The sequence below is a fragment of the Bradysia coprophila genome, unplaced genomic scaffold, assembly GCF_014529535.1.
Source record: "Bradysia coprophila strain Holo2 unplaced genomic scaffold, BU_Bcop_v1 contig_339, whole genome shotgun sequence".
Taxonomy (NCBI): Eukaryota; Metazoa; Arthropoda; class Insecta; order Diptera; family Sciaridae; genus Bradysia; species Bradysia coprophila.
Window position 1 is genome coordinate 280112 of NW_023503598.1, and position 12013 is coordinate 292124.

At 37.3% G+C, this 12013-nt stretch overlaps 2 protein-coding genes across 2 annotated transcripts in view; one reads left to right on the top strand and one right to left on the bottom strand.

The window, feature by feature from the left end:
- LOC119079805 (homeobox protein 2-like) overlaps positions 1 to 12013 on the bottom strand; it is a 53022-nt gene that overhangs the window by 4779 nt on the left and 36230 nt on the right. The gene's annotated exons all lie outside the window — the stretch shown is intronic.
- LOC119079801 lies at positions 8834 to 11504 on the top strand. Its single transcript, XM_037187863.1, has 6 exons — positions 8834 to 8908; positions 8974 to 9187; positions 9248 to 9668; positions 9738 to 10307; positions 10360 to 10819; positions 10979 to 11504. The coding sequence occupies exons 1-6, from the start codon at positions 8906 to 8908 to the stop codon at positions 11216 to 11218; spliced, it is 1908 nt and encodes a 635-aa protein (XP_037043758.1). The 5' UTR covers positions 8834 to 8905; the 3' UTR covers positions 11219 to 11504.

Consider the following 12013-nt stretch of genomic DNA (forward strand, 5'->3'; position numbering starts at 1 on the left):
GCGGAGATGTCTTTACGATGATCGAAGTAGAATTTTGTCATTCAAACATCGTACTAACAAGTAACTGCGCTATGCATCATCGTCAAGATCAGGCTAGCTAGCTGCGTATCCTCTTGATTTTTCTTCTTCTTTTTTCAATTAAAATGTGACTACTAACAATGACAAATCATATTTCAATATTGTAATCGGTTTGAACTGTGCATAACTTCGACTCAACGATCAGAGTCTTTTGTTTGTTTCAATGGATGATGATTTTCCTAATGCATATCGACATGTTATGCATATTAACGCAATTTGCAAATGAATATTATCCGCTTAATGACTACTCTAAAATCATTACGGGCGCAATTTATCAGTTTTTCTAATGAAAAAAAAAACTTTTTTTTTTCTTCATTTTTAATTGGACTTCCTTGATCTTGATAATAGTCGCAAACTATTTCAATTTCACAATTAAAAGATAATGCTTGCCTGTTTCGCTGGCGCTGAGTGTACCCGAGCCGGTAAGTGGAGAGAGAAGAATATAAACTTGCAATTAACCGATTTGCTTTTTTTTGTTGCACACATTTTTTCCACATCTTTCGAGCGCATATTCAAGGTCGCTATAAATTCATGAAATATTTTATCAACATTGCATTTCGAAAAAAAAAATGAAATGAAAAACACGCGTGAAATTCATTCTCACTTCTCATACGCGGATTACTTTTACTTTTCATTTCAAATTATCGAACATATTGTATCGGCAATAATATTTATGTTGGTTATTATGTATTAAAACCGATGATATAATAGACGGTGTGTGCATCTGGTCTGGTCGTATATATACATCATGTGCAATATTGTGCATGCAGATTCTGAGATATATGACTCGTATGCGTCACTCAACGGTATCATAATTCAAGAAAAACTTTTTTATTCGAATTTATGACTCCGTTTGTAAAACAGAAATCGTTTCATTTGAATACACCAACCGAACGCAAATTAACTGCAGTAAAATCATAAAGCTAACATTTAAAATTATTGTTTGATTGAGAAGGAAATTACATAAAACGAGGCAAGTTTCACGTCACTCGTATGCCAGAGATTCACATTCCATAGGATGTCTCGGTTTCGGTTGAAGAAATTGAGTGAGTTGGAATGATTTTGATCTGAAACCCGGCAGGACGAATTATTTTATGACAATTTTAGGTTTGAATGCAGCCAGTTGTCTAAGGAATTTTCTCTAAAAGTCACACCGCGAACTTCTAGGTTATTCCGTTTTTTTTTATTGCGGTCAACCTGTTCCTGTCAATCATCGATCAGAGCGTGAAAAACTGTCTATCGGGATTGAGATGCATTTGGAAGTTTTCAGATGCAGGTTGGCCTGAAGAGGCACCACAAATTTTTTCAGTACTTCATTGTTTGCGCCCTATATTCACGTGAAATAACTTCACTCTTGTAAATAGGACAAGTGAGTTGGCCTGTAGAGGAACCACATTTTTAGCCCCGTACGAAGTACTTATAGGATTACGATGCCGTGTGTAATTGATGGAATTCGAAGCAGACGGTAAGGGCAAAGTGTTTGCCTATGTTCATAGATGACGAATCCGCAATAAAAATTTGGGCCGTCTGTCCGTCTGTCCGTCTGTCTGTCACGTCGATATCTTGAGTAAATCAAATCCGATTTCTAAAATCTTTTTTCCCCTGAAAGATAGTCAAAATAGTGAGGCTAAGTTCGAAGATGGACATATTCGGGTCGGCCCTTCGTGAGTTAGGGCCACCTAAGTGATTTAAGGTCTTTTGGTGATATTTATGGCAAAATAAACGATGGAAATGTAAATGACCCGGCAAATGATAGGTATTGTCAATACCAATCCAGGAAAAAAAAGTTTTTTAAAATCGGGTGAGTGGACCGTGAGTTAGGGCCTTAGAAGTGAAAAGCTACTAGGGCCCTATGTGTATTTTACATAGAACTGAAGTAAATTTGATCCGTCTTTCGTAATTTTTGTTTCATTTGGAAGGTAATCGAACGCCGAATAGAATGTTGTTGAAAAAAAAAAATAAATTTGGATCCTCGGACTAAGGCCATTACTAGGGCCCTATGCGTATTTTTCATTGAACTCGAGTAAATTTCATTCGTTTTTCGTAATTTTTGTGTCATTTGGAAGGTAATCAAAGGCCGAATAGAATGTTGTTGAAAAAAAAATTAAATTTGGGTCCTCGGACTAAGGCCCCTACTAGGGCCCTATGCGTATTTTACATACAACTCGAGTAAATTTCATCCGTTTTTCGTAATTTTTGTTTCATTTGAAAGATAATCGAACACCGAATAGAATGTTGTTGAAAAAAAATTAAATTTGGGTCCTTGGACTAAGGCCGTTACTAGGGCCCTATGTGTATTTTACATATAACTCGAGCAAATTTCATCCGTTTTTCGTAATTTTTGTTTCATTTGGAAGGTAATCAAAGGCCGAATAGAATGTTGTTGAAAAAAATTAAATTTAGGTCCTCGGACTAAGGCCGCTACTAGGGCTTTATGTGTATTTTACATATAACTCGAGCAAATTTCATCCGTTTTTCGTATTTTTTGTTTCATTTGGAAGGTAATCAAAGGCCGAATAGAATGTAGTTGAAAAAAAAAATTGGATCCTCGGACTGAGGCCCTATGTGTATTTATACTCAATAAATTAAAATTTTTAGGGCGATTTGAAATTTTTGTTTTATTTGAAAGGAACGTCGTACGGGGCTTCGTAATTGCGCTATGCGCAATTTCTAAGATGTACACATTACATAATAATTTTACTTTAACTACTTTAACCGGCGCATAGGCTTACGGTCAAAGCAGGGTGACAGACGCACTAGGGTCACGTACGCAATAGATATACGGGTTTGTACGGGGCTCAGTCGCAGCAAACGCTCCGACTGTTCTGATGGCTCGTTTTCATAGTACTTCGTTCTCAGCGGATTATTTTCATGTGAACCAACTTCACATTTGTCATTACAGAACAAAAGTCACCATATGAAGTTGGTTCACATGAAAATAAGCGCAGTGACAGTAATATGACAGAATTTGAACAAAACTCTATTACATTTCTTCTTAGTTCTTCTTAGTCAAAAAGAGTGTTCACCCATCGCGCTCAGTTAAATTAACTGGTTTGTTACTAGATAACTGGACTTTTACATACAAATTTTGACGTATCACCCATCGAAATCAGTTGAGCAACTGGTCATTTTTCTCTCTTTTACGCTCTTTTAACACTGTATAGTTCACAAAAAATAGATCGTAATTTTACGACGAATGTACTAGAAATCTAGTAGAAATTTACGAAAATCTTTTACATTTGAGCTTCAGTTTCCAAACATCATTTACCCATGGACACTTACACAAATCTACTACGTAAATTGCTACGTACAGCGTCATCATTTCTCTAAGAAAAAGCAGCTTTTTGCATAGAAACGAAAAATGTGAAAGAAATAACCGAGGCTTCATAATGTTACTCTATGTCTATATGTAGTCAAAACTACATAGGATGACAAAGAAAATAAGAAGAAATAACAAGACAATTTAAACTACTGATATGTAATGCCAGCGCCCTTTATTTTTGTGAACCAATTTTACTGCTGTTCATCGATATTGAAATTATTTCGCTAGAAAATAGAGCGCAAAGAATGACGTGCTGAAAAAGTGGTGGCGTCTCTACAGGCCAAAAGAGGTTTCCTATATATAACCGACACAGCCCGATGTCGTTATCGATAATCCAAAATTTCCAGGACTATTTAACTCTGTTTGTTCCAAAGGCCTGTAAAATCACATTAGAAACAGTAGACACATACCTTAGAGGCACTGTCTTTGATTGAATTTAATCGGTGAATAATGCTAGCACAACAAATGTTCAGATCATCCAAAATGCAATGTGTCACGATATTTTTTGGATTGATTGTATTGAAAGGGTTCGTCGAAGATATCATGGTATGAGAGATTGCTTTGTTTTGGTTTTTTCATTATTTCCTCAAATTTTTGTTAAAACGGAGGCTAACATTACCAGGCTCAACGCGTGACGCTCGAATTTGATAGACGAGTTCCAAGGGATGGTTCAGCAATATCATATGTCATTGATAATTACTGCCGTGAAAATAAGCAATGAGGTCTGCCTAGCGCTCTTATATAGCAAAACGTGTGCTAAAACTAATGAAGTGCTAGATTTTGTATGCATCAAAAAAGTGATAGATTCGATGTTTTTTATGCTCTGTCTGTTCAATTGAAAGTATAATTAATTGTCGCTTAATAATTGAGTAGGATATTCGGGTAATCAGCACGGCTAACTTTTTGTATCGAAATGTGACGCCAGCGTTGCGTTTAGCCAAAAATTTAATGAAAACTTTTTCCATTTATATTAGACTTTCAATGTCCTCCTAATATTTACATGTTCACTGATTTGATGACAGACGTAATCAGATTCAACTGATTGAAACCGAATCTTTCACTTCATTTGTTGAAGCATGTAAAATTGCTGTCTAAAGCGACTTTGATACGAGATGATGTAGCTCTATGTCTGATAGCCTTTTGGATAGGAACGAAAAATGTGAAAAATAATGACCAATTTCAGTAGCTTCGTCAAGCTGCTCTATCTCAGCAGATATAGTCAAAATTAGGAGGACAAAAAAAAACGAAATTGCAAGACATAATGACATAATAGTTAATGATAAAATGTGCAATGAAATGAAAATGTTACATTTAATACACACATTGTCTACCAGCGACAACGACCGAAAAAAAAAGAAATTCCCAAAAACTAAATGAATGGTTAAACGCAACGACACTCTCGTTTCATTCATGATGACAATGCTCAATAAAATACAATAAAATCTGTTACACATTACAACACACATTTACCTCCATCCATTGCGTACAACACACACAATCCATTCAACATACGAAACATATGAAAAGAACGAACGGAAAAAAAGTGGAAAATTATCATTTTTACGGAAATTAAAATTTCACACAAATGATCGGTGTTTGATCGATGATATAAAATTTCCATTTGATGTTCGAGTGAAACAAACCTCACATATGGTCGGAGGGCCTTTAAAATAAAATGTGAGACGGTGAGACACTGGATGGCAATATGATCGATCGTTCAATTTTGACAAATTGATGTTTTGCCTATTTTCCTTTTGTTGTTCGGTATAAATGCAGCGAAAAGAACGAAATCAATGACACCGGAGAGTTGTAGAGTAAATTAGTTACGCAAAAATCAACATCGATGCGTTAATTCGATTCTTATGATGCAAAAAAAATGTTGCACGAATTTTATACAAAGAGCAGAGAGAGATATGTACAGCAGACCTCAATATAATGAATGCTGCAATTGCCATGTACCAATTGCATTCATATGTTATGAACAACTGTGTGCTGCGTTCGTTATAAAACCGTTCCTTTTTTCTCTTATTTTTTAAATGGAAACATTTCTTTTTTGATCAGGTATATTAATGGTCGATTACAACGAAAATTATAAATTTCAACTGAAGAAAAAAGTGTAACAAACTCGCATAGAAGAGAGTGACATAATGAATTCGCTTTTTTTTGTGCAAATTTAACGAAACAATTTCATTTGCGTTGTTTATTTTACCGCGGACTCTTTACTTGAGATTTTATTGTTTTCGCTCCACTGACGAATTGCAATCGATTCGATTTGATCTAATAACGGATTTATCTCGCTGATTTTATTGGCTATAATTGCCACTTTTTATAGATCGGCTGATGATGTTGTTACAGCTGCATGGTTAATCACACCTTTAGCTCTCAATCAATTCAAAGTAGAGTAGTTGTCTCATTACGACCTATAAATATATGCAAATTTTTCCGTTCGCACTAGCTCTATGAATGACTTAGAGATTTATGTGGGGCTAACAGCTAATTTGTGAGTAGAGGTATTTCTCAATGAGTTGACATGTACATGGAGGGTGAAGTGAATCAATGTGTGGTTCATTTAATACTAAATCCATGTAATGGGAAGGGGGATTTTTGTGTGTGTAAATAGCTGATCTATTAAACGGCGATACTGTTTAGCTAATGTGCAACAAAAATAATGTTCTGACTTTTTGATGTTAACCTGTTTCAGACGAACAGTACTATTATCGGGTCTATTACATCCATCGATCGAAGCATTTTTAATCTGCGGAGTTCAAATCTTGTACTTCAAATTTCTTAACATGCATTTTACTATATGAGAGACCATATCACCTTACCCAGAGCTTGTCATTATTTTTGTCGTCGTTATCGATAACAGATAAATAGCCGTATGTGACAGGTTGATAGTGGATTTCAGTAATTAAATTATAAAGACGCGTTTTCTGAAAATTTTTTAAATTCACGTTTCGAGCGAAAGAGGCGAGGAACAGTCCATGAATATTTTTTTTACGCAACGATAGTTTGTGTAAGTACCGCTTATTCTATCAAGAGTACATTGTCATGCAAAGATCTCCAGATTCCGAGATCTAAAGCAAAATTGCTCGTGTGTTTTCGACGTAAGGCAAATCGTGTCAGATTTCTAAAAAAAGATTCCACAGTTTTGAATGCATTTATCTGTGAAATCTACCATAAAAATATTTTTCCGGCCGGAAAACCCATTTTTCTACTTTCCTCAGAATTTTTCAGCCTAAGTTTGCTTCAGATGATTTTCAGTTTGCTCACTCATATAATAAACAAAACTGCGTTTTTACGGACCAGTAACGAATGATGAATTGTAAGGAACTGGGATCTATTTACTTCAAGAATGACATATATCCAGTAAACAAAAAAAAAAACTTCGATAAAAATGCGTAAAGTCCTCAGGTTCTAGAGCCTGGAAGACGATTGGGGTGTTACACTAATGAATTGTATATTGTACTGTTGGTTATCATCACAAAAAGTTGTTTCGGTTTTGAAAAATCGAATTAATCTGTTACAGACGGCAAGCATATGACTAGAGTGTTGTAATCGAGTCTATTACTTCAATCGATCAAAGTATTTTTTAACGATTGATTTCAAATCTTGTACTTCAATTTTCGTAACATACATTTTACTGTATAAATGATCATATTACCTAGAGCTTGTTATTACATATTTTTGTCGTCGTTAACATCGATAACAGATGAATGTATGTGAACAGCGATCTAAAAATGTTGTGTTGTGCATGCTGTTGACGGGCATTCACAGCATCCAAAGACATTTTTGTGGCAAAGAATCAATTCTTTTTGATGGCAGGTCATTCTGCAAATCTACTCAAAAAATAGTAATCTCCTGTCACTATTTAGCCGAACGAAAAAAAAAGTCCGGAATAATATAGGAAAATCTCAGTTTCCAAAGAACCAACTCTTGATGAAATCGGTTTCGAATTAGCGGCGTGAGGCTACTTCAAAGTGTAGTGATTTTCCGTGTCACTTTTCGAGAAAATGCCCATATCGACGACATTTTGATTTGCTAAAAAAATTCCACGAAATGTTGGTACTTGATCAGGCTTTCAAAAGATAAAAAATTGATAAAACGCATAGCGAGCGGAACACTTTTTTTCTGACACAAGGGACTGGACTAAAAAGAAGTGACCTACTAAATCGTCGCCTTACCATTAAACCTGTTACAGACGGCTGTCATCTGTTATCGACAACGTCAGCAATTGTAAACGACAAGGTTTGACTAATGATGTCCTATATGGGCAACTCCAGGGTTAGTTGAGTTACAAATTATGTCATTTCTGAGGCATAGCCAGCTCACTGTGTTGGCTATGTTTTGCGGTAACAAATCAGTCTATAAATTTTATAATAATCAGGAGACTTCTGTGGCTTGCCAATGACACCGATCTTCAGTTTTTATATGAAAAAATTTAATTTTGGCAACGTTTGGGTCGAGGTGATTTTACCTTACTTCGAAGCAGAATGCACCAAAAATCTTCTAAAAATTTAATTTCGTATCATTTGGTGCAATTATGGACTGATAGCGTTCGTTTCTACAGAGAAACAAGTTAACAGAAATCATTTGAGATTTATTGAGAATATCTTGGAAAGTCGAATACAAACAAGCTCTTTTTGGTCATATCTCCCGAGACGTTATGGGTTATGCCTATGACCTCCTATTGGTGTCAAACTACGCGTCTTGCCAATAGCTTTCAGCAATACTCTCTCTAGCATCTAAACTCTCTCAAAAATCGCTTTAGTTTGAGAAACGCTGATTTTTAATATGGCTTCAAAACAACAACAACAACACGAGCAAACAAAGTAGCAGTGATTCATTACCACCTTAATAATTGTAGTTTGGTTGCTAGGAGGGGTATTGCTTTCAGCAAAAAAAAAAGTTTAGTGAAATCGGTTCAGGTTTCGTGAAATAAACTAGAATTCTCAAAACATTGCTGAAAACATTTTTATGGTGGTATCTCCCCGAGATTTTTGGCCACCGACCTAATATGGGACTTAAACCACGCGTCTGGTCAATACCTTTCAAGGAATTTTTTTTTACCGAAATCGGTTTTCATTTGGTGAAAATATTTCGAATTTTCACAGATTAGCTGGAATTACCCATATAGCAACAAGCAAGTTCAAAACAAATGAAGTAAAAGATTTTTGAAATCAATCTCTGAAAATCTTCGATCAAATAGTTTGAATAGTTTGAATGCTTGCTGTCTGTAACAGATTAAAAACCATAAAATGTGTACTAACCCAAAATGACCTTGACTTTGTTCAATTCCGAATGAATATCACATTAGAAGTAGTAGAACTGCATCATAGACACCGACATACCAGTAATATGACACCGCCTTTGATTGAAATTATTTCGATGAAAAACAATCGTACCGATGCTAGCACAGCAAATGTTAACATCTCTCAAAATTCAATGTGTTTCTTCAGTGATTGTGTGGCAACAAATAGTTGAAGTGTGTTCGTCGAAGACATCATGGTATGACAGATTGCTTTGTTTTTGTTTTGTTTTTGTCTGTTTCTAACATTTTCGTTAAAACGCAGGCTGACATTAACAAGTTCAACGCGTGGAGCTCAAATTTAATAGACGAGTTCCACGGTATGGTACAGAAACATCATCTGTCATTGGACAATTTCTGCCGTGTCGGAACCATGCTGGAAGCTGCTGGGAAAATTTACGGATTCAGGGTCGATAGCGTGCATGCCGAAGTCATTCGCATGTCCAGTGGCATCCGGCGAGAGAGCCTCGGACAAAGTTGTAAGCTTCCGACAACATTCTGTCAAAATTCGTTCGTCATTAATCCCTAAATTCTTTCAGTCATGGATTCGACCGCAACGAGCGACTTGCCAGCTGATATCAGTGCTCAGTATATTCAACCGATTCGGCGAAGACGTCTGGCATGCGCAACCGTTGTCGGAAATGGAGATTCCATCAACGCACCATTACAAATCTTGGAAGAACTGAAGTGTCCGTTGGATCGTATGATTGGAACCGACGAAATATCGGCGAGAAGTCTTTTTCAACAAGTTTTGTGTTCCGATCGCTACGCATGGACATTGCAATCAAATCACAAATTTTGGATGGATCGGAATGTGGTGAATGGATTGGATGGATTCAATGAGTTGGACGTAGCAAATGTGGACTTGTCGGTGCTGAATTGGATTCCATCAATAGCCGATGTTGTCAGACCGAGGCTGTGCGGGTATCAATTGGCGAATACACCGCGCGACCATTTTCGGTAAGTCAATTGATGATGACAGTTGAAACGAAACGTTCTCTTAAGTGTTGCTGTCGGGTTCGGTTTCAGTTACTTCGAATCATTCACTACCGTCACATTAAACCGGCCGGATTTGCAAATCATCCACCAGCCTGTGGATCTGGATATAGATGTCCCACTCACCACCGCTTCATTGAACCATCCGGATGTGGAACACAATTATCAGCCTGTGAATGTATGTGATGATCATGTGCCACTGAGCAATTTCGATCCAGCATCGCCGAACAATTTAGAGTTACCGGTGCCTACGATTGGTGTTCCACTCTCCACTGCTACATTGAACCAGCCGGATTTGGAAGGCAACGATGTGGATATGGATTTACATTTCGATATAGATGTCAATCCGGCACCAGTGAACAATTCAGAGCGAACGATGCCCGAAATTGGTGTTTCATTCGACGAAGACGATCGAAATGCGTTACGTCGATGTAGTGTATTACGTCCGAACACTTCTGTAGCTGATGACCTGCGACCATTGACTTCAACTCCGCTGTCATATTCGTATCGTCGTCTCAGCGATGTCCCATTATCAACTGATGCTGGACATTGGACACTGCCATCCATAATGCACTCGAGCAGCGAGGAACGTGCAACAACAAGGTCTGATTCAGCGTTTGTCGTGTTTCTCGCTTTAATCAAATTTGATTTACAGACGACGTAGACGCAGAAAGATTGTGAAAAAGGATGAACCGGTTCTCTTAACACATGCACCTAGCGATAGCGTCGAACAGAATTTCATGTCGGTGGATGATTCACGAACCAAATCGATTCGGAAAAGTCATCAAGACAAGTGGAAATTGACAAATTTAACGATGCCATCGAGAATGGGCCACTCCACGGCGGTGAATTTTTTGCCATTGATGCTCGGTTGTGAGAGAGAACCGACTGAAGAGACTGCATCGGATGCCGTTATCGATTCGGTCAGAGATAATGAGGCCGAATTTCAAGCTGATGATGTGGATGAAGGCATGGAAGTCGACATGGATCCGGTCGTTGTGACTCCAGCAAACATTTCAGTTGACACTGATGTCGAGATGTCTATTGAGGGGGCACCACCGAATGTGGATCACGTCTATGCTATTGTGCCACCGATGCCTCAAACACCGTTTCCGGTAAGTGCCAAAAACTGTTTTCTAATGTCTGGCAAGCGTTTTTTGTACAGGAAACCTGATAAAGTCGTTGAAGTAGTAGATTCGCTATGAATCCGCTTTCCGTTAGTTACATTCAACTAGTCAGCCCGGCTAATCAGTTTCACCCTTTCCGATAATCAGATCACACGACCGAATGTCAACGTGAAAGCGATCACCAAACAATGCCTGGAAATAATCTGTGCACTGGAGGCAGCCGGTGGTGAACCAACATTCGGCGAGGTTTATAGACAATTGGAAGCCGATGGTGAAACAAGAACGCCAGCTCTAGTCTTTTCGTCCATTCTGGAGCTAGCCAACCGAAATAATTTCCGACTGGAGAAAATCGGCGACACAAACGATTTCGTCATCAAGCGAATTTGAAAAATATTTTCGCGGTTTGTTGAATGGCCTGTGTAGTGGAGAATTGTCCGTTCGGGCTGTTCTCGTTTTTGTAGTTTAAATTTTTGGATTTTTTCCGTGATTCAAAACGTTGAGGGTAAAGTCGTTTTTGTAGTTCAATTTATTGTTGAAGATTGTTGATAGTTGTTGTGCAATTTATTTAATTTAAGTTATTTATCGTATGCATGCTAGCCATCGTAAGCCATCTTAAAACCGTCATGGTCGTTGTTATTATTGGTATAAACCTCCAAATAAATTAATTTTTTTTTCATTAAAATTCGTCGTTGTTTGCAACTTAATTTGCTGTACTGTATCGATCATTCTCTATTCTACTCACAATCTGAAGGGGTCCGGTTGATAAAACATTTCGATTAAAACGATTCGACGAAGAAATTTTTTTAAAAAAATCGAATTTTTTCAGTTGGTTGTTAGGTCACTACGTTCCTTTCACAGGCTTCAAAAACTTCTCTCCTTGATTAACGGTACCGTGAATCATAACTCGGCCTATTTAACCTAATACCATCGGCTGTACTTCATATACTGAGCTAAAAGTCAACTGACATTATAGGTGACGTTAAATTCAATTTCATTGCTATTGTCCAATGAAAGTGTAAAAGTCCAGCGATGTTTTTTCAACCGCATGAACAAACTTGTAATTTCACCGGGAAATTTGATATTTGACTCACAATTCTTTGGACAGAATTGCTATGTCGACTTAAGGTGTTAACATCGATCAGTGGCCAAGAGAGTCTGGCCATCATCAGTCGTTATGTCAAC

Excerpts from the sequence above, each read along its gene's own strand:
- LOC119079801 (XM_037187863.1), top strand. Across the intron at positions 9,669-9,737 it reads ACACCGCGCGACCATTTTCG|TTACTTCGAATCATTCACTA; the intron begins GTAAGTCAATTG and ends GTTCGGTTTCAG. Across the intron at positions 10,308-10,359 it reads GAGGAACGTGCAACAACAAG|ACGACGTAGACGCAGAAAGA; the intron begins GTCTGATTCAGC and ends TTTGATTTACAG.